A 22,303-nucleotide genomic window follows, 5' to 3' on the forward strand; every position below is an offset into this window, starting at 1 on the left:
TCACCACTGTACTTACCCGACCACTTTGTACTGTGTTTACTGGTTGTCTCTCTAGTAAAATGGGGGCTCCTTTAGGGTAGTTAACTACTGCAGAGTGACCGCTGGTAAAAGAATCCCCATCAATACCGACTGCTCACTTACAACCCCGTAAGGACAGTGTTTGGGTAATCCCTGTCCTACACTCGGTAAGAGGAAGGCACAGCGTGGTATGTTAGGGTTTCAGGAACTGTACAATGTGTATGGCATGTGTTTCTTCCTATGTAATCAAGACTCATTATGGCAAATAATGGCCCAAACTGCAAATGAGTAGAAGAAAAAAATCTAGTTAAGTCTGCTAAATGAAATAAAACATGAGAATCTACAGCAATATTGCTTTTATATGGATGATTTTCCCCAGGTACCCCAGAAGCCTTACACTTCACACTCTTATTGAGAAGTAGTAGGAAAAAAAATCCAAGTCAGAAAACATTGTCTTCCTCCATCTGCCTTGCCAGAAGGAGATAGTTTCTGAAATTTATCTGGAGGCTAACTATACATAAGAACACGCAAGGGCTTGTCTATCACAAGCCAAGATGATTACTCAGTTTAGAGCTGAAGCAAGTGAGCCCAAACATTCAGTGGGCGTGGACATGTCCTGAGTCCAACTGGAGCCACATGAAGCAGGAGTGACCAGGAGACAGGACAGGTGGCTGAGTGAGATTGTGACCTCAGTGTGTGGAACAGCCAAGGACCAAAGTGTCTTGGTGTCAGAAAAACCAGCCTGTAAGAACTCCAAACACTTCCTTCTCATCCCTACTTCCCATCTAGAAGCTGCTCTGACAAGATCATTCTGTAAGCATGTCACAGTACAGTTAACGACACTGCCAGTGTGCATGTAAAACCAAATATCTCTGAGTGTAACAGGTTCAATACACTGCACAGCGGGAGTGCTAGCAGTGTAAGGACCCTGGGGAGATGACAGCTGCAGGACACTCACTCTTTGTTGTAGTAAACGTAGCACTGGTCACACACGCGTGCAGGGTTTTCTCTGCAGCCGTCCACCACCATTTTCTTAGTGGAGCAGGAACCACACACTAGGCGCCCGCAGCGGCGACAGTGATGACGTCTGTTAAACTGAGGACAGCCAATGGGACAGAAGAGAAGGGGAGGGGTGAAAGTGGGATTACTGCCCGTACATTCATACTTGGCTTTTGTCAACCATGGCTTATTAAGAATACCAGGCACTTGGGCTTTCGCTGAAAATGAGCACACTAGCCCTTGTCCTCAGAAAGGTCACGTTTAGGGGGTTGGGGATTTTGCTTAGTGCACAAGGCCCTGGGTTTGATCCTCAGTACCTCCTCCTTCTGTTGGAGTCCAGCTCCGATCTGTGAAGGGTTCTTTTCGGGGAGGAGAGAGGAATGAGGAAGTATTAGAAAGACAGATGGAGACAAGAAAGACAGAGACATAGGCTAGCTTCGGAGGGCCCTGGGTCAATACCCAGTCCTCTTGAGATTTATTCTAATGGGCTTTTTATACACTACCAAGGGGAGAGGCGAAAGACCCCCCTCCTTCAAGATCAAAGCACACCGTACAGCCAAGTGTAGACCCTTCCAAACACCTGGTAACCACGCACCTTGCCAAATCATCCCATTATGCAGCCCTGCTGGGCAAAGCAAGTTCAGACTTTCTGACCTTAAGTAAGGCCTTACTAGGGAGCCTCTGTGGGTCACCACACCCTTCCCCATACACACACAAGAACAGAAAAATAAAACAAACAAAAGCCTTCCAAACTGAGGGACAAATGTTTCCAAGAACTGGGCAGTCTGCTGTCAACAGCTCCTGAGATAGGTGGCTTCTGTGTGGAAGCAACATGTGGAGACATCCCAAAAAGCAACAGGGAAGGTGGGCATGGTGGCTCACATCTATAATCCCACCACTTGGGAGGCTGAGGCAGGAGGATTGCTGAGAGTCTGAGGCCACTCTGGGCTACACAGTGAGTTCTAAGCCAGCGTGAACTATAGCAAAACCTAGGAGAGGATCCCAGAGTCCTGTTCTCTCGACCATTTGGCAAAATAACTGCTGAGCCCCTTTGAATGTGGCCGTGGTGTAGCGGACTGGAGACTGGGGAAACGGGGTGCTGAAACAGTGACCAAAGCATAGTGGAGGTCTCCTAGGAGCTTGTGGTCTGTGTGGACACGGAAATAGCTAATCTTCATTATTAACAGATTCCGTGTTTGGTAAGCCAAATACACATTTAAAAATTCAGTAAGCAAGAAGAGCTCTGTTGAGCCAGTGAGGACCATGCTTCTATAGTTGATGATGATAAAGTGAGAAGGCAGCCTTTACCAAGTGGTTTATGACATTAAAAGTTTAAAGCTTTATTATAGTTTTATTTATGTGTCTTTGTCTCCATGTGGGGGGTTGTGCGCGCGAGATCGGTGCCCATTATTATAGTTTTATTTATGTGTCTTTGTCTTCGTGTGTGGGGTTGTGCGCGTGAGATCGGTGCCCAAAGAGGCTAGAAGAGGGCACAAGATCCCCTAGAACTGGAGTTACAAGTAGCTGTGAGCTGCCTGGTGGAGGTGCTGGGAGCTTAACTCAGGTCTTCTGTAAGAACAAGCATTCTTATATATCTATCATCCATCCATCCATCCATCCATCCATCATCCATCCATCTATCATCTCTTGTAGCTCAGGCTGGCCTCAAACTCACTACATCTCTGAGGATGATCTCGAACTGCTGATCCTCCAGCCTCTACCTCCTGAGTATGGGAGTTATAGATGTTAATCATCACATCTATTTTAAGTGGTACTGGGACTGAACCTGTGGCTTTGTCCATGGTAGGCCATCACTCTACCAAGTGAGCTGCATACAGAGGCTCCCTCCAACTTTTTTTTTTTTTTTTTTAAATTTTTCGAGACAGGGTTTCTCCGTGTAGCTTTGTGCCTTTCCTGGATCTCGCTCTGTAGACCAGGCTGGCCTCAAACTCACAAAGATCCGCCTGCCTCTGCCTTCCAAGTGCTGGGATTAAAGGTGTGCGCCACCACTGCCTGGCCTATTTTTGTTTTTAGGTATTGCTTCATTTAATTTTTGGAGGTTGATAGTCATTCTGTACTCTTCCATAGATGAAGAGATACAGAGAGATTACATCACTACTGTTGACATCAGTGCTGAACTGATCCTCTAGACAGGTGTTGGTATTAACTGTGCTATCATATGCAATCATATGTAGTTTTAACAGCTCCATGAGCCAACTCACATGTCATCTGAGGCTTACAATAGGCTTATGAGATAAAAATGTTTATAGTCACATTGCTATTAGGAAGTAGAGTTGAGAGTAGGAATTGAGTCTTCTTTCTTCTGAGTTAGTCTCTATAACCCACTACTGGGTCACTGTCTTATTGTGAAAGACCTAGGAACTAAACATGAAATCTCCAAAGACGTGGTGACTCCTGCCTGTCTTTATTATCCAAGAGAATGCCAAGGGTTTTATAATTTAAGGCCATCTGAGGATGCCTACCACATGAATGGATCCTGAAAAGACACTCAGGTCAGGTGAAAGGTAGATCCAGTGGTAGGTCTGGCGACATGAAGACATCACGGTTCTCTTGGGGACAGGTGACCGTGAACTCAGGCTCACAACCTGGCACTTTCTGGAGTGCTGCTGAGGAAGGGTGCTGCTTACCATCGTGAAGTGCTCCCTGCAGCAGACCATGCAGGTGTTCTCAGTCTCGTCGGGGACCCACTGATCCCTGGCAGGGGGTGCTTCTGGGGGCACAAACTCTAGCAGCGGCTGAGTCTGAGGGGAAGTCCTCTCCTTGGGACTGGGGGAACGGACTAAGGCACTTCCTGGAGGAAGAAGTCAGAGAAAAACCTCCTAAGTGAAAGGAAAGACTGAATTTTACAATTTTACAAGTGACTGATCCAGGTGATAATTCAGTGGCTGCTTGAGTCACAAAAGAGTGTGTCCCCCCACTGGAAATGTAAAACAACAACAACAACAAAATCTATCAAATAGAATTAATAAAAACCACTAATCCTCTGCGGGAGGGTGGGGGGGGGCGGGGGAGGCAGTGATGGTTCAGTGGGTAAAAGGTGCTTGTTGACAGACCTGAGTTTGATCCCTGGGAGCCACATGGGCAGAAGAAGAGAGCTATGAGTGCTATAGCATGTCATTTAATAATTTCACAATGAAAAGAAATGTAGCTTACACAATACTAAGCCCACATTGAGATAAGCCTTAGATCTAACTACCAGTGCACTGTAAACTTAGGGACACTGACCCTTATTGTCATAAAAGGAAGTCAGCAAAATCTAGCATGTGGACCAGGGGTGGTGGCACACACCCGTGATCCCAGCACTTAGGAGACAGATGCAGACTGAACTCTGAGTGCGAGTCCAGCCTGGTCTATAGAGTGAGTTCCAGGGCAGCCAGGGCTGCAAAGAGAAACCTGTTTCAAAAGAAAAGAAAAGTAAAGAAAAAAAATCCAGCACTTGGGATAAATGGCCTAGTTTCTTTCATAAAGAGGTGGGGCTGACCAATTAATTAAAACAGATGTGAGATACTTTAGCCAAATGCCATGTGTGGATGTTATTTGGAACTGGATTTAGAATTAAAACATCTGTAAACAAACAAACAACAGTATGTGACAACTGAGGATATTTCAATATCGACTAGATATCTGATAACAATCATTTTTAATTTGAGTTTAGGTCCAATAATAGCATTGTGGTTTGATTTTTTTTTAGAAGATTTTATTTTATTCCACATTATGTGTGTGTCTATGTGTGGGTATACACACATGTGAGTGCAGGTGCCTTCAGAATCCAGAAGGGGGTGCTAACTACCCTGCAGCTGGAGTTATCACCAGTTGTGAGTGTGGGTTCTGGGAACTGAGCTTGGGTCTTCTGCAACAGTAGTAGTCCATGCTCTTAGCAGCTGAGCCATCTCTCCAGCTCTCAATGGTTTATACTGTAAAAGCATTTGCCTTTTGGGAATTTATAACAGCATACTTACAAGTGAAATAATGTATTTGAAAACAACCCATTAGAAGGATAGGCACACAGACAAAACAAGAACACACACACACACACACACACACACACACACACACACATATACACACACACCCCAAAGCTGCTCGAATTGCCCCACACAGACTCACAAAGCTGTTTAAATACCCAGAGTCTGGGTCCTCCCTTCAGGCCTACAGGTTATTGTGAGGCATGGCCAGGAAATGGCAGGGTTTTGCTTTATGATATCTAAGATTTCTTATTGTCTAGAAGAGCAATTTCACCACCAGTAGAAACTGAAGAGAGCTGAGAACAGTGCTTCTTAGCAGTACCCAGAGTCCTGCTCTCCTTGCTGTTCAGCAAAAAACTGCTGAGCCTTTTCTGAATAGGGGTCATTGTGCAGCGGCCTGGAGACTGGGAAAGAAGGGTGCCGTGAAAAGGCGGCAAAGCCTAATTCAGGCCTCCAAGGAGCTGGTCCTTGCTGTTGTGCAGACAACAGAATTTTCATGAGGGCTAACTATACCTAATCCTCATCATTAACAGATTCCACTTTTTTTTTTTTTAAAGATTCATTTATTTATTATGTATACAGTGCTCAGTCTGCATGTGTCCCTGCCGGCCAGAAGAGGGCGCCAGATCTCATGACAGGTGGTTGTGAGCCACCATGTGGTTGCTGGGAATTGAACTCAGGACCTCTGGAAGAGCAGTTGGTGCTCTTAACCTCTGAGCCATCTCTCCAGCTCCAAGATTCCACATTTATAATATTCCTAGTCACTAAATGTGCAACTTCAGAATCAATACTCTTGTGCTGGCTAGTTTTGTTAACTCGGCACAAACTAGAGTCAAATAGGAAGAGGGACCCTCAGTTGAAGAACTGCCTCCATTAGACTGCCTGTGGGCATGTCTGTAGCGTCTTTTCTGGATTAATGATTGGTGTGTGTGTGTGTGTGTGTGTGTGTGTGTGTGTGTGTGTGTGTGTGTGTGTACAGTCCAGTTCAGCCACTGTGCCACCCTTGGGCATATGGTCCTGGGTTGTATCAGAAAGCAAGCTGGGTAAGCCATGGGGAGCAAGCCAGTAAGCAGTGTTCCTCCATGGTCTCTGCTTCAGTTTCTGGTCTAACTCCCCTCAGTGATGAGCTGCTACCTGGAAGTGTAAGGTAAAGGAAACCTCTTCCTTCCTGCTCAAGCTGCTTTTGGTAAGTATTTTATGGCAGTACCAGAAGCAGACTAAGACAACTCAAAATCAATAATCCCTCAGTGTTTACATCTACTTTGTGGGCATGTCTGGACTGGAGAGAGTTTTCAGTCACCCAATATTCAGGTTCTTAGAAGAGGCTGACTAAGGTGACAGTCTTTCCTCTTGTCTCAGCTCTCACGAGAGTATGGAAATGGTGGGGGGCATCTACTAGGATGAGTTACTTTGTTAGATTTTAATAAGATAATATGTGTGTGTGTGTGTGTGTGTGTGTGTGTGTGTGTGTGTGTGTGCCCCATGCATAGAGTTTCCTCCGCTTGGAGCAACAGCTCAGGGCTCACTGATTCAGTGTTTGCAGAGACTTTCATAGACACATTGTTACAGACAATGAGTCAGCTGTATGCTGAATCTACTGGGAAGTAAAAAGGTGGAGTAAATTATGAAAAAAAAGAAGAAATTTTTTTTTTTTCTTTTTTCTTTTTTGAGACAGGGTTTCTCTGTGTAACTTTGCACCTTTCCTGGAGCTCACTTGGTAGCCCAGGCTGGCCTCGAACTCACAGAGATCCACCTGGCTCTGCCTCCCGAGTGCTGGGATTAAAGGCGTGCGCCACCACCGCCCAAGAATTTCTTAAGTGGGAATGGAGAAAGAGTGAAAGAAAGAGGCCGTCAGAATAAGATGTTCTTACCAGGAGCAGCAGCAGAGAACTCGGCTGATGATGATCTAGACAGGGTCTCAGAGTCTGAAGTTTGGTGGACAAGTTCCTGGAGGTGAATCACAGAATCTGTCGAAAGAGAAAGAGCTGGTCTACCACAAGCATTTTTATTCCCATGCTATACGTTTAGTGCAAGCCTCTGTTGACTTTGTTGATTGTGGCATCATGATTATATTAAATATAAACAGATGGTAAAAGAACTTCTAAGCTGGCTGGGCAGTGGTGGTAGCGCACAACTTTAATCTTAGCACTTGGGAGGCAGAGGCAGGCAGATCTCTGTGAGTCTGAGGCCAGCCTGGGCTACAAAGCAAGTTCCAGGATAGCCAGGGCTACACAGAGAAACCCTGTCTAGAAAAACCAAAACCAAAACCAAAAAAAGAACAAACAAACAAATAAACAAAAACCCTCCAAGGCAAAGATGTATGCTTTTTAAATTCCACAAAAAGGGGCTGGGGATTTAGCTCAGTGGTACAGCGCTTGCCTACTAGCAAGTGCAAGGCCCTGGGTTCGGTCCTCAGCTCTGGGAAAAAAAAAATTCCACAAAAAGCAAACAAAACCATCAAGCCATGTTTGAGGCACATGTAACAATTGAGCAGATTTTTCAAGATAAATTTAAAAATGCCCAAAGAGAAGTGGAAGACACTTAAATAAATGATGCCCCTGGAGGATAGGAAGGCAGCCAGGAGCATCATCTAGTTATTTTCCTCATTCTAGAAGGAGTTGAATCAGCTCCCAGACAACTGATGTCTGCCGTGACCCTGGAAATGAAGCATACCCCACTAAAAATGATAGCACTTAGGAGCCTACTGTCAAAGCCAGACCAATTTTTCCAGCAACGTCTATTTTTCTACCCCTTTGTGTTATCATGGGCATAGTGTTTGACCCTTCTCCTCACATCCAGATCTTGCCTAAATAACAAAGAGCTGTATCTCCCTTTCAGTCAGTAAGGAGAGAAGACTGAACCCAAGGGTAGCGTGACATTTCTTCTTAAGTGTAGAACTGCTATCTAGCATGCAGCCAGTCACCTGATCGCTTTTCCCTCAGAGGGTACGGGAGGTCCAAGGCTTTCCCTGCATATCTGGAGAGCAGGGAGTCAACCTCATCCAGGGTGAAGCTCATCTCCTGTCCGGCCAGCAGCTGGTGGAGAGTCTGCACGGCTATGGTGGCCCAGTCCACCTTCATGTTCATCAGCAGCTGCTCTAGCATGAGCAGTGGGCTGGAGGACAAATGGGCATAGCTGGCCCGGTGCTGCTCAGGCAGAGTCAGGAGAACCTGTTTGCAGGGTGGAGCAAAGAAAATAGTACACAACTTTCAGGAAGAGTCTTGCTATTCTTGCAGGGAAGTGAAAGAGTTACAGAGACTGAGCCCTATTGTGGCCAGCTAGGGCTCATTTGGGAAGCAAGGTTGAACTTCTGAGTCCTCTGGGTGGCAACGGAGATGTGTCCTAGGCAAGGGGTTGCTAATCTTTTTCTGTAAGGAGTAAATATGTTAGACTTAGGACCTAAAACCTACTCAGCATGAACAGTCAATGCAGCTTGGAAGCAAGCGCAGGCAAATGGATATATGAATGGATGCGTCCTGTGTCAACACACCTTGACTTACAAAAACAGGCTGAGGACTAGACCTGGCCTACAGGTGGTAACCAGCTGACCCCCTGGCCTAGACCCTCCATGGCTTTGCCTAACCCATGTTATCATGTGAGGTTTTAGTTAGAACGAACAATACAAGGTGATGCTAGCAGGCTGCCCGATCCTGGCAGCTCCAACATCCTAATCACAAAAGGTGGATCGAAATGCTCTTTAGCAGTCAGTCATGAGGCTTGAGGTAGGGTCACTGGTTCTGTTCTGCTCACTACCATCTCCCCATTTCCCCCCAACTAATTAAGTGACGTGAATAAAAAAAAAAAAAAAAAAAAGTTGAGCATGGTGGACGGTGCCTGATACCCCAGCATATGGAAGGTGGAGGCAGAAGGATCGGGAACAGCCTGGGCTACATGTGACTGGGCCACCAAAAACAAATGGACAGACAGCCAAAACCTAACAACATCAAAATTCACATAGAATTAGAAAAGAGTTGATGGTCCCATTGTCTCTCCAAACCCTGGGCCACTGGATAAATGTCTTATTTGTAATATCTTCTATTGGTGTCTCTAACCTATTTTCTCATATAAATGTTGAGACAAATAACCCTCTTCCATGAGTATAGACTATCATGCAGTAGTGTGTGTGTGTGTGTGTGTGTGTGTGTGTGTGTGTGTGTACCTGCTTGTCTATCATGCACCATATGCGTGCAGTGCCTGGGGAAGTCAGAAGAGGGTATCCAATCCCTTGGAATAACAGGTAGTTGCGCGCCACTGAGCCATCTCTCCAGCCCCTCAAGTAGTAGTTTTAAACCCTTACATCCAAATTCTTTTGGAAGAGAACTAGTCCCTGTCCCATGACCACTTTTAATTGGTCTGGTGTGAACGTCAACTACCAATATTTTTTTAAAAGGCCAGTTGTCCTAATACGTGGTCAGGCTTGAGGAAACAGTGATACAGACTGTGCCATAGAAAGCCCGAGGACAGCCTGAGACGACTGGGCAAATCTCTCTTTGGAGGAAGTGCAGAAAGACGAGGACAAGTCCTGGAACACTCACTTAGGACACGGTGAGCTGCCAGGTTAAGTGTTTATACAGCCCAGGCCATGGGCGGCAGCAGCCTGGCACAAGAACCTATACATGGACAGATTCTAAAGCGGAAGTGAGGCCAGCAGCCCCGCTTCAAATATCCTTGTCTCAAACCCCTTTCCTCACCTTAGATCCCATGTACAGCGCCTGAATTTCATGGTGTCGGTCGGTGGTCAGCTCTCCGTAGAAGTGGGAGGTGAGGTAGTTGGCCAAGAAGTGTGAAGTGGTTAAGCTAGGGTGCTGGTCGAGGGACCTCTCTGTGACCTCAAGGCACATGGTGCGATCAGGGATGCGTTGCAGGAGCTGCAGCAGAGGGTAGGGAAGGAGGTGAGCCCTGCAGAACTCTCAGGCCAGCCTTGTTTGGAGGGAGGAGACAATCTTTAGGTTCATTTAGTTGGGGCTAATTATCTTTCTCCACTCATTTGTTGCCATCCCCATACTTTACCAATGAGCTGTGGCTTTGACAGGACCCAGGTGCTCCATTTGGCACTAAGGTAGACCTAGGTACCCTGCTCAAAATGAGTGTAAGTGTCTTGCAGCACGGAAGGGGCAGGTCTGCCATGGCCAAGACTTTGCATAGGATTCAGTAGGAGAGAAGGCACCTGAGAGGACTAGCCTCGCCCCTTCACCCGTGAAAACTGGAGACTCAGAGCTTACTTGAAGAGCTTTTTCATGGTCTCCTCCTTCTAGCAGGTGGAGAAGATGTTTGTGGTGCAGACTGATCAAATGTTCCCTTGGAATGGAGTACAGACGGCCCCACTCCTCACATAGTTCATACTCCTGGAAGGAAACACACGCTGTCAATCAATTCCTTTCGATCATTAATGGTCGGGGCTGAGAGATGGCTCAGCAGTAAGCGCACTGATCCTCTTCCAGAGGGCTTAGGCTCAATTCTTAGCACTTATGTGGCAGCTCACAAGTGTGTGTGACTCCAGTTCCAGGATCTGATATCCTCACACAGGCACACATGAAGGCAAAACATCAATGCACATAAAATAAAAATAAATAAATTTTTAAAATAATTAAAAAAATTTTTTGAGACAGAGTTTCTCTGTGTAGCTTTGGAGCCTGTGCTGGAACTTGCTCTGTAGACCAGGCTGGCCTTGGACTCACAAAGATCCCAAAGGTGTGTTCCACTACTGCCCAGCTTAACATTCTTTTTGTCGTTGTTGTTCTGGTTCCTGATTTTTGAGATAGGGTCTCTCTCTTATGTAGCTCTGGCTGTCCTGGAATTCATTCTGTAGACCAGGCTGGCCTTGAACTCAAATAGATCCACCCGCCTCTGTCTCTCGAGTGATGGGATTAAAGGTGTGTGCCCTCATATCCAGCGTCATAACATTGTCTAGGATCCCTCTCTATGCCCTTGCCCTGGTCTCTCTTCTCTGTCAGGTGCCCTGTCTGACTCTGGGCTAAGTTTTGTCACTTGATATTTTATATCAGAATCACCTCAGATGCACCTTACATTGCCTTGCCCCCTAAAATGTGAGTCATTCAAGGGCAACAATTAAGCTTAATGATCTTTGACTCATTTAGCACAGTGCCACCAACATTCTAAATGTTTCCTGAATGAATGACAGCTTGAATGGGCCTCTACATTCTGAATTATGATGCTTCTTAAAAGGCAGATACATTTCTATTAGTGCCAAAATGGACAATAAACACAGGAAAGAGAGTCTCACTAATGACCATCATGGAACTGCAACTTGGATCAATAAGAAACCACCCTACAGTACGCGCGCGCGCGCACACACACACACACACAAATGGACAATATAAAGAGTTGGCAAGGACATGGAGCAATTGGAAGTAGAAGTGAGGATTGACGTCTGATTTGATGATACTTGATCCTAGTAAAAAGGGATGCTCATGATGAACAGCAATTCCATGTGTAGGAACATTGCACTCACAGTGTAGAAAATCTCACACAAGAATGCCATGGTGACGGTATTGTCCTGTCTCCCTGTGTTTTGGCAAATCTCACAATTAAAAGAAGGACAGATTATATTGTAGATATTAAAACCTGTGGCTATTGATACCTGCAAAGGACTCTGTCCACACAACCAGCTAAGGAACTATACAATTCAGGAAGGAAAATAAACCAATTCTGGAAAATGTTACCTGTGCTTCCAGAATCATGTTCATGACAGACAGTGGGTCTTCGGTACAGCAGCTCCTCAGGGTCTGCCAGTCACACCACACTGGGGGATCCTGCAAACCTAAGACCTAAGAAAAGACAGGCAAACCCATAAACCACCTGGCAACTTCTCCCTCCGTGAACAAGTCATCTGTATATCCACGGAAGCGTCATCCCTCGAGCTTGGACCCAGAGTCAAGCTGTCTGAACTTCCCAGGAAAGTGGTGAAGGAAGCAGAAGGGTAAAGGTTGTTTGGTGACTTCTTCAGAAGTAAAACTGGGGGAGAGTCTGAGCAGCAGCTAGGACAGGAAGTTCTCGTTGGTGAGGACCGTTCTCAGAGGCTCAAAGCCTGCCCAGCCTTCTGAAGTTATCTGTCCCAAGTTCCTCCACCTCAGCGCTCTACCCACGGAGTTCTTCCAGGCTGAATGCTCCATGCACCCTCTTTCCCACAGCATTTCTGAAAACTGCTCACCAGGCACAGAAAGGAAACCTTTCCCCTTGCTATGCTCACCTGCCTGGTGAGCCGCAGGCTCTGTTCCAGGCCACAGGGAAAAGCTCGCATATAGCGTATTCTGGTTTCCCCAAGTCTGTCTCCCTGAGCCTTATCAGCTTGCATAGCACACGTCCCACAAGAAAGATTCAAAACGGCTCTGGAAAGTTAGCTTTAGAATAATCTCTGAGAACAGACACGATGAAAGCAGGATTGACACAAAGCTCATTCATGCACGTGAAAATACCTTTGTGAACTGTGCAGCAGCATCCCAATGTTAATTTTATCTCTATCCTTCCTCGATGCAAATGTATTTAAAACAGGAAGAGTAATAACGCAGAGCTAGATAAAAGGTCTCCCTTCATTCATGTAAGAACAGAAGCCTGAGGCAGAGGAAAAGCCCAGCCTACATTTTACAATACCCCATCACAAGAGAATGGGCTGGGGGGGGGGATGGTGGGTAAGCGGGGCGTCTTCTACTCTTGATGCCACAGCCTGTACCTTCTGATAGACGCGCAGCTCCGTCAGCTTCCTCTGCAGCTCAGATTTTAGTTCTTCTTGGACAGCCATGTCTGAAACACAGTAGGCCAGGATCTCCAGGCATGACTCCAGAGGCCACCCGTCCACAAACCGTAGGGCCAGCTGACTTCTCAGAGACGCATCCTTCACAGGAAACAGGTATTGCCAACCTTCCTTGTCTATAAGACAAAACAATGTTCAGGGGCAGCAAGCCAGCCCTGAAGGGGCTTAAAGGCCCCCAATTACTTAAGAGGGCTTTGTTCTATCTTATGGCCCAGGAGCTTGCGGGGGTGGGGTGGAGGAATCCACGTGACTGTAACTAGGTTTAAATCTGGAATATTACATGACAGGAAGAAACACTCTACCCCTAGTACCTCTTTATGCAAACCTGTCACAGCCATGGTACTTTCTAACGGAAGAGGAGGGAAGGACAAAGGAGGGGAGGGGAGGGGAGGGGAGGGGAGGGAAGGGGAGGGAGGGGAGGGAGGAGAGGGAGGGATGCTTCCCACGTTTTCCTGCTGCACATTGGTACCCTTGCAAACTCATCCTGTCCGGAAAGCCTGAGTGCTCCCTGCAATTTCCACTCTGCATCCTATATAGAAGTAAATGAGGAGGTAAATGAGCCTCGTTCCCTAAATATCCTGTCACTAAGTAGCTCTCTCTCTCTCTTCCCCACACCCATTCATAAATCTGATCTTGGAGACACAGAAAGATAGAGCCCAAGCAATTAATATCATACAGTTCTTTCACTGGACTTCTTAACCTTCTTCTTCTTTTTTTTTAAAGGTTTATTTATTATTATGTATACAGTGTTCTGCCTGCATGTGTCCCTGCAGGCCAGAAGAGGGCACCAGATCTCATGACAGGTGGTGGTGAGCCACCATGTGGTTGCTGGGAATTGAACTCAGGACCTCTGGAAGAGCAGTTGGTGCTCTTAACCACTGAGCCATCTTTCCAGCCCTTCTTAACCTTCTTGGGGGCATTCTCCTTACAAAGGGCGGCTCTGCCTCTACTACAAAGCTACCCTGTACAGCATATCTGGCTTTTGCTCTCTCTAGTGGAGGAGTATGGCTCATTAATTTTCTATTTTGATTATACATGAAAATGTGTGCGCGCGCGCGCGGAGGTCAGAGGTTGATGTTGGGTATCTTCTATTGATCTCTACCATAGTTTTTAGAAAATCTTATTTATTGTTGTGTGTGTGATATGTGTGTATGTTAGTGCAGTTGCACACATGCCATGGTGGAGGTCAGCCTTGGGAGTTGGCTCTCCTACTTTCTGTTGGTTCTGGGACCGAAGTGAGGCCACCAGGCTTTGTGTGGCAAGTACTTTTAGCAGCTGAACCATTTTACTAACCTCAGACCTTATTTCTTGAGACAGTGTCTTTCACTGACGTGGAACACCATTTGGCTCGACCTGCTGGCCAATTAGCCCCCAGGATCTACTGGTCTCTGTCTCCCAAGTACTGGGGTTACAAACGTGTGCTGGACTTCCTGGCTCTTCCGTGGGTGCTGGGGATCCAAACTCAGGTCCTCATGCTTGAGCAGCAAGCACTTTGCCCACCCTGCCATCTTCCCAGCCCCTTGTTTTGTTTGGAGACAGGCTGGCCTCGAACTTCCTATCTTCCTGCCTCAACTTCCTAAGCACTGGGCTATAAGCACCGACCACCAGGCCAGCTGGAACAAAGGTCATGTGACCTATAAAGTACTCTGCTGAAAAAGACGGCTAACTTCTCTTAACTACGGTTAACACTTAACTGAACTCCATCCTGGACCTCTGAAGGCAGGACCCGGACTGTCATTTATACATCTCACACTGATTCTGATACGCAGGACTGGAAAGGTTGAAACTGGTTCTAGACACCCATTCCAAGCCACACAGGCTTGGGTTCTCGACTCCACTCTATTCAGGATCCTGGCTAAATTTTTTAACCGCTCCGATCTCTAGTCTAGTCCCAGGAAAGTGAGATTATGGGGACACAGTCACTCTCCCTGGAGCTCCTGTGAAGACTAACTGTGCTCATGACATAGTGAGGGAGGTGGAGCGCCCGGCTTACCACATGCTGTAGCACAGCTCAGCACCGCATCCCTCACACTGCTCAGGTCGTCCAGGTCTCGCCCATACACTTCAATAAGCTGAAGGGCCCGTGGCCAATCTCTGGCCACCAAAGCTGCCTCAAAGGCCTCAGTTAGTACATCCAGGGCCACAGGAGAATGTAGGCCCAGAAGAACAGTAGAGAGACTGGCCTGTCCACAGAGACTGGCTGCTACACCCTGTCCTGGCTCGGAGGCTTGGTGTAGAGGCTCCCAGGAAGCCAGGAGGGCAGCCTCAAACACAGGGAACTGTTCCAGAAGGTGCTCACACTCCTGGACTACCTTCTCTGCAGTCAGAGGTGCCTCCCTGCGACCACGCAATTCCTTCCAAGACAGGCTGGGCTTGCTGACCTTTGTCCCTCGGGAGGCCCGCAGGCAGGCCACTGTGGCCAGTATCTTTGAGCGAGACTTAAGGAAGGCCAAGGCAGAGGAGGTGAAGGCAGGGAGGGATGAGTCCTTTGGGGATGAACAAGACTTTCTCTCTGATGAGGGATTCTTGCTTGGTCTAGGGGAGTCCGGCGAGGGCGGGCCATCCAGAAGGTGAGAGGCGTGCTCCTGAGCCAGCATGCCCAGCTGGGTCAGAAGGGATGAGGCCTGCTGGCTTTGTCGAGAAGGGCAAAGGGTAAGAGGCTCACAGCAGCAGCTGACAATGACCTGTGGCACACTTAGGCTGAGACCTTCTTGGGCAAGAAGGGCTGCCAACCTGGAGGAAAAGAAGCAGGAAGCATGTGAGGCCTGAACACATAGGCACCATTCGCAATCTTACAAATGCATGCATGCATGCATTCATTCATTCATTCATTCATTCTAGACCAGGTCGTGTTGTGTAGTCCTGGCCGGCCTCAAATTTATTGCCTTTACTTCCCAAGTGCTGGGCTTCAGGCAGGTGTTCTCACAGAGCAAAGAGAAATAAAGGCGGTTAATCATTCTCTTTCAAGAATAATATGAAAGGCAGTTCACCAGACATACTACTTGGCTCCATATCACTTCATAATCTGAGAGGTCTGCCCACAGTCCTCTATAGGGAGATGACTTTTCCATAAGTATGAAGTACTATATAACATTATTTATCCATCCTAGCGGACCATGGAGTCTTCCAGTCTATTGCACATGTACCACATTTTTTTTTTTGGAGCTGAGAATAGAACCCAGGGCCTTGCGCTTGCTGGGCAAGTGTTCTACCACTGAGCTAAATCCCCAACCCTATCACTTTTCATTTGTACAACCAAGAGTCAGGATAAATTCCCCTACATGGATTGCTAGGTTAAAAGACCTATCAATTTGTTTAATTTTTTTTTTTCCTTGAGACAGGGTTTCTCTGTGAAGCCCTGGCTGTCCTGGAATTCACTCCATAGACCAGGCTGGCCTCAACTCAGAGATCCACCTGCCTCTGCCTTCCAAGCATTGGGATGAAAGGGGTGTGCCACCTCTGCCCACAAATAGCACACAAAATAATAGATTTAATTATAGTGTTTTCATAGTTTGTTTTGTAGATCATCCTCCTTGACTCATCTCTATCTGTTGATTCCCAACCCTTTCAACTTTAGTAGTCCCCTCACTCTTCCTCCTCCTCCCCTCCCTCCTCCTCCCTTCCTTCCTCCTCCCCTCCCGCCTCTTCCTTTCCCTCTTCCTTCCCTCTCTCTTTCTCTCCTTCTCCTTTTTGGCTTTTCAAGACAGGGTTTCTCTGTATATCCCTGGCTGTCCTGGAACTCACTCTGTAGACCAGGTAGGCCTCGAACTCAGAGATCCACCTGCCTCTGCCTCCTGAGTGCTGGGATTAAAGGCCCATCACAGTGCACCATCACTGATGTAACTGCCCCCAAAACCTCTTCTTCCCATCTTGTCCCCTTTCTAGTTTTATGACCTATGATCATACATATATACTATTACACACACACACACACACACACACACACACACACACACACACATACACACACACATTTTAAAAGCTAGGATCTGTATATGGAGAGAATATGTTGTATTTGTCTGAGTCTGTGTTGCCTCATTTAATATAATTTGAGATTCCTTCCATTTCCTGCAAATTTCATTTTTCTTTACAGAGAATTAGCTTCTGTTGTGCACATGTAGCACATTTTCATGGTCCATTCACCTCTTGATGAATACCTCAACTGATTTCATTTCCCTGTTTTTGTGAATAGGTCAGCAACAAACACCTCGGTGTAAGTCTCTCTGTGGTGGGAGAGAGAGCGCTCTATGCACAGGAGTGGTGTAGCGAGGTCATGTGGCAGTCCTGTTTTTAGCTCTTGGAGAATCCTCCACATTGATTTCCACAGTGGTTATACCGGTTTATCTCCCCACCAGGACTGAATAGGGCTCCTGTCTTCCCACATGCTCACCAGAATTTGTTGTCATTTAATAGACAGTAGACTAGGGTGAGATGGACCTTCAAAAGGGTTCTAATTTGCAATTCCCTGATGGTTAAGGATGTTCTTACTACTTTTATAAATATTTATTGGTTATTTGTGATCAATTTGTAATCTTAATAGATACCGAGAACATGACCTGTCATGGGAGTTCTAGCAGTTTTTATACCTTACCAGCAATGCCTGAGGATGGTTATTTTTCTATAGCCTACCATGGCCATTGTTGCTGAACCTCTTGCTCATCTGTGAGTGAAGACTCACCATTAGCCTCCTGCCTATAACACACACTAGCAGCGGCAAGAGAGACAAAGGGAAGAAGCATGTTGAATTTTTTTTTTCCACTTTTGGTTTTTCGAGACAGGGTTTTGCTGTGTAGCCTTGGAGCCTGTTGAATTTTAACATACTACAAAAGAGTAAAAGCAGCACAGGTGATGTCTACCTGTCTGGAGGGACTTGTCTCTCAAGCAGGAGATGGGACACCAGTTGTGAAGAGCTCTGTTGCAGGAGAACAAATGGATTTCCAACCTTGGCCTCCACGTTATCTGAGAAAGAACAGAAAGGATCTCCGGTTGCCCTGCTGGGTTGCAACCGCTCACGGCTCTGTCTCAGAGAACTGGTTAGTCACATTGTGAATGACAATGGTGGCCACATGAAGATCCCTCCTGTGGATTCACAGTAGGTAAGGGAATTCCCGACGTGACCCTGGATACGAGTTTATTTACATCTTACAGCGCTAAAGACTTCCAACCCAGCAAACTTCAGTGGCCAGTCTTACTACAGACAGCATGCAGAGCTCACTTCGACCTGACTGAGGTTGACAGTTTGAGCATCCTGTCTCCGCAACACTTGGGACTAGATGTGTTTCGGCTCCTGGAATGTTTGCATGCACAGATTAGGATATCGTGGGATAGGATCTAAGTCTACACCCTGATGTTTCATATATACAGAAGCCAAAGGTAAGATTAGACAGCATTTTCACACATCTGCATTTTAACTATGAACTGTCAAATCATTTATGGCATCAGGTTGGTGGCTAAAAAGGCTTGGGATCTGGACAAATTTAAGATTTCAGATTTTTTTATCCGTCCACCTGGAACTTGCAAAGAACTCAAAGGATCTGGGTGGGACTCGTGTCAAAAGCTTGATTTTCCTACTGGACTCTCAAATCTATGGTGGAGCCCAGGTCTGACAGAATTTTTGTTCTGTTTTATTACAGGGTATTATACAGCCCAGGCTGGCCTGGAACTCCTGATCCTTCTGCCTCTGCCCCCTGAGTGTGGGGATCACAGGTGTATGCCACCACACCTGGCTTCAGGGAGATTTTTGAGGCACCAATTCCATGAAATGTTATTGAGGACTTCCATGTGCTCTATAATTTTACTTAACACAAAGATGCAAAATATAGACAGATGAATAAGAGAATGCTGTAAGTCTGGTACCCTTAGTTACTGCGTACCTAGAGTGAGCCTCTTAAGGAAGCATGCCCTCTCTTCCTTTCCCTAAACAACTGCTCGATGACTCCGTATTGTTCTCACTACTTACCAGGATCAGAGCTCAAACTCCGAAGAAGGACGGCAGCCAGAGTGCTGCAGTACCTGAAGAAGGTTCCCACATAGTCAGTCTGTCTGCTGCCCGCCAGCGCCTGTTTCCCCAGGGTCTTCTGGAGGAGCTGGCTTTGGATGTGCACAGGGTGGGCCTCTGCCTCGGGGGCCTTCTGGGCTGCCTGTTCCACTAGGGAAGTGAGTGGAGTACTCTTGGGCTCTGAGAGGGACAAGGGTTGGAGAAGAGACATGGCTTTAGCCTTTGCTTTGGGTTAATTTCTAAAGATAAATATTTATTTTATTTTATTTTTATATAGGTACATGTGTATGTGGATCTGGGGTGTCTGCAGAGGCCAGAAGGAGATGTAGGACCCACTGGCACTAGAATTCTAGGTGTTTGTGAGCTGCTCAGTGTGGGTGCCGGGAACTAAATCTGAGTCTCTGGAAGAGCAGCAAGTATTCTTAACCACTGAGCCGTCTCTCTGGCCCCTCAGCTTTGGGTCAACTTTTGACCCAATGTGTAAACTGAGTTTCCCACAGAGTGCACTGGGTGTCTATAGGACATAGGTGACTATGTGAGCCCCACACTTATATAGGTGGACAGACAAAAAACAAACAAACAAACAAACAATTTAGTCACGTAGGCAAGTGGAAGAGCTTGGAGTCTTGAGCCATGAGACTATATAGTTTTTACCCTGTTGTCTCTGGGGTGAAGCAGGTTTATGAAGAACACTCGAAGCTTTTGGGGAGGGTTGACCAATACCAACTAACTACCAGCTGGGTATGTTTCTCACCAGCAGTGAAAAAAATGTACCTGCTAGTGAAAGTGTTAAGTATCCTTTCAACTGAGAGTTGGGGAAGAGGGGAGTGCATGTCTGACCAAGCCCAGCTCCGGAGTGCGTGGCCGCTGCTCCAAAATGCTCATACATCCTTGGCTGTCTCACCTCCCTCGCCCAGTTCTTCCGTTTCTCTGTCCCCGTGCAGGCAGACCTGTACCTGGTAGCGCTAGTGCCTCTCGCAGTGACTCGAGAGCCTGATCCAGTTGCTGGGAAAGGCTGGTCTGGCTGGCCACACAGTCCTCGGTGAGGCTGGGCCAGCATGTCTGAAGCAGCTCGGAGATACCGCACCGTGGAGCGCCTCCTCCCCTTCCTTCTAGAGTGTCTACGGAAAACATGCAGGGACGGAAGAGGGGAAAAAAAAAGGTCTGCTGACCCACTGTTCCAAGTCCAGGAAAAACAGAAGTGGAAGACGAGGTGGTGTAGTAAAGCGGCTCACCAGGTTTCGCTTGTCCCGTTAAGGTAAGTGGATAATTGAGAATCTTATTAATTTGCTGAAGGACAACAGGAAAACCTCGAATACCATCAGGGTGGAGAACAACCTGGTCTAGCCGGCGACCTGAAATAGAAGGAGAGGGACGCTGGAAGAAATGGATTTCCAGAGGCGGATGCCCAGCTCCTCGGGTAACTTTATCTTTTCTAAGAGTAAGTATGAGGTACACATTGTGTCATTTTGGGTGACAACAAGCAGAGCCTGGGGTTCCAGGACTGCCTTGGCCATCAACGGCAGATTCAGAATCTCTGGCATTTCTGTGGCATTTGTCGACCAAAGCCAAAGGGACACTTCTTGTGGATTGGCCTTCCGACTCTGTTTAGCCATGGACTTGAGCTGGAATCAGATTTCTATTTTCCAATTTCAGATTTCTATGATCGCCCCAGTAGATCATCATACTTCCATATCCGATTCCTCTAGGCCCGTGGTTCCCAACCTTCCTCTTGCTGCGACCCTTTAATACAGCTCCTCATGTTGTGGTGACCCCCAACCATAAAACTAGTTCATTGCTACGTCATAACTGTAACTTTGCTACTGTTATGAGTTATAATGTAAATGTCTGTGTTTTCTGATGGTCTTAGGCCACCCCTTGAAAGGGCTGTGTGATCTCAAAGGGGCTGCGACCCACAGGTTGAGAACTTCAGCTCCTAGGACATTTCCCTTTACCCTGGTTTGCAGAGTCCTGGCAGTTCCAGGCGAGGGTCAAGGCCTTCACCCAGGAGGGCACTGCAGTATAATGGCACTCATTCACTTGTCCCTTGGTTTTTGTATGCTAACAGATCGAACCCAGGGCTCAAGCATGCTACACCCCCACTCACCCATTTGTATCATCCTTGAAAGCATGTCCCCCCCCCCCCCCCCAGACAGGGTTTCTCTGTGTAGTTTTGGAGCCTGTCCTGGATCTCGCTCAGTAGACCAGGCTGGCCTCGAACTCACAGAGATCGGCCTGGCTCTGCCTCCCGAGTGCTGGGATTAAAGGCGTGTGCCACCACCGCCCTGCCCTCTTTCCTTCTTTTTAAAAAGAACCAGTTTGTGGGTTTCTTTGTAGTGTCTTCCTACCACAGGCCACTGTGCTTCTCTTCTATCGCTCCCTCTCTCTCTTCGCCTGTTGTGGAGCCTTCTTCTCTACAAGCCTAGCTGCCCTTTGACTTCCCTGCTGAATGTATGTTTCTTCCTTCACTTTTATGATAAATTAGAAAAGAATTTCCTCGAGTGACTGCAGATTGCTGTCTTTGAATATGAGCCACCCAACATCTGAATTTATGCCATTAGGATGAGGGCATCAATAATGTTTAATTCTTTCTCCTTTTACTATCTCCACAGCTTCTTAAGGTTTGCTGAGCTCATCCCTACAGCTGATATGAATGAATGAATAAATGAATGAATGAATGAATGAATGGATAGGAATGAACGACACCCACTCACCCCGGCTCTCCAGGCTGCTGCTCAGTCGTCGCTCGGCAGTTTCTAAGAGCTGTTTGCACGTCTTCCAGAGCTGGCACTGGCAGCAAGCCAGGTCAAAGGCAGCCATGGCAGGGGGACTGAGGTCTTCCAGAACTTCTCTAAGAGGAGTGGTGGGCTCCGTCACAGTAGCATTTATCCAAAAATCTTCCTGGAGTGTGGGGATGGGGTCTTCGGCGGGGCTGAGGAGCTTGTCAGTCACATCAGAGATGGAGTAAAACACCATTCCTGGACATGCGGCAGTGGAGAGCAAAAAGCAAGGGATATGGTGAGTCTGGCTACGCCCGTAGTACGAGGAGCAGTTTGTCTGGGGTTTGTGTGCACAGGATCTGCACACACTAACACTTTCATTAGGGCCCGCTCTTACAGGATCAAAACAAAGGTAAGAAGAAAAGGCCACAATAAACCCAGGAGGTAGCGATGAAGGAGCACTTCTTCCCAGTAGGATCTAAAGCAGGAGAAAGACGCGGATCAGGGTAGAGCAAGTGGAAACACTCTCTACACACATTGCTCAGAAAGCAAAGCAGACAGTATTACTGCTGTAAGAGCCCCTTTCTATCAAAGCCATTGAAAAGATGTGCCGAGGCATGTTTTAAAGAGGGCCGGGGGAGACATCAGCACCAGCTCAGCAGGTAATGACACCTGATGAGCAAGCATGAGGACCTGGGTATGTATTTTAAGTAGGATTGGAAAGTTTCTGGAAGCATATGTAAGGGGCAACACATGATGGCAACCTGATACATGGGGTCTGGGGAGCAACGGGAGAGGTGAGAATGTGGCA

At 47.0% G+C, this 22,303-nt stretch overlaps 1 protein-coding gene across 4 annotated transcripts in view; it reads right to left on the bottom strand.

Moving 5' to 3' along the window:
• Positions 1-22,303, bottom strand: part of Zfyve26 (zinc finger FYVE-type containing 26) — a 66,321-nt gene that overhangs the window by 22,457 nt on the left and 21,561 nt on the right. For all 4 annotated transcript variants that reach the window (XM_036205866.1, XM_036205867.1, XM_036205865.1 and 1 more), the window contains exons 16-29: positions 21,487-21,750; positions 20,008-20,127; positions 19,729-19,893; positions 18,734-18,952; positions 17,631-17,733; positions 14,768-15,507; positions 12,694-12,890; positions 11,687-11,791; positions 10,226-10,348; positions 9,695-9,871; positions 7,927-8,173; positions 6,875-6,970; positions 3,666-3,829; positions 977-1,113 (exon numbers count right to left, since the gene is read on the bottom strand). In XM_036205866.1, the coding sequence (XP_036061759.1) occupies positions 977-1,113; positions 3,666-3,829; positions 6,875-6,970; positions 7,927-8,173; positions 9,695-9,871; positions 10,226-10,348; positions 11,687-11,791; positions 12,694-12,890; positions 14,768-15,507; positions 17,631-17,733; positions 18,734-18,952; positions 19,729-19,893; positions 20,008-20,127; positions 21,487-21,750 (2,857 nt within the window). The remainder of the gene's footprint in view (positions 1-976; positions 1,114-3,665; positions 3,830-6,874; positions 6,971-7,926; positions 8,174-9,694; positions 9,872-10,225; positions 10,349-11,686; positions 11,792-12,693; positions 12,891-14,767; positions 15,508-17,630; positions 17,734-18,733; positions 18,953-19,728; positions 19,894-20,007; positions 20,128-21,486; positions 21,751-22,303) is intronic.

Source organism: Onychomys torridus, chromosome 14 (assembly GCF_903995425.1).
Source record: "Onychomys torridus chromosome 14, mOncTor1.1, whole genome shotgun sequence".
Classification (NCBI taxonomy): domain Eukaryota; kingdom Metazoa; phylum Chordata; class Mammalia; order Rodentia; family Cricetidae; genus Onychomys; species Onychomys torridus.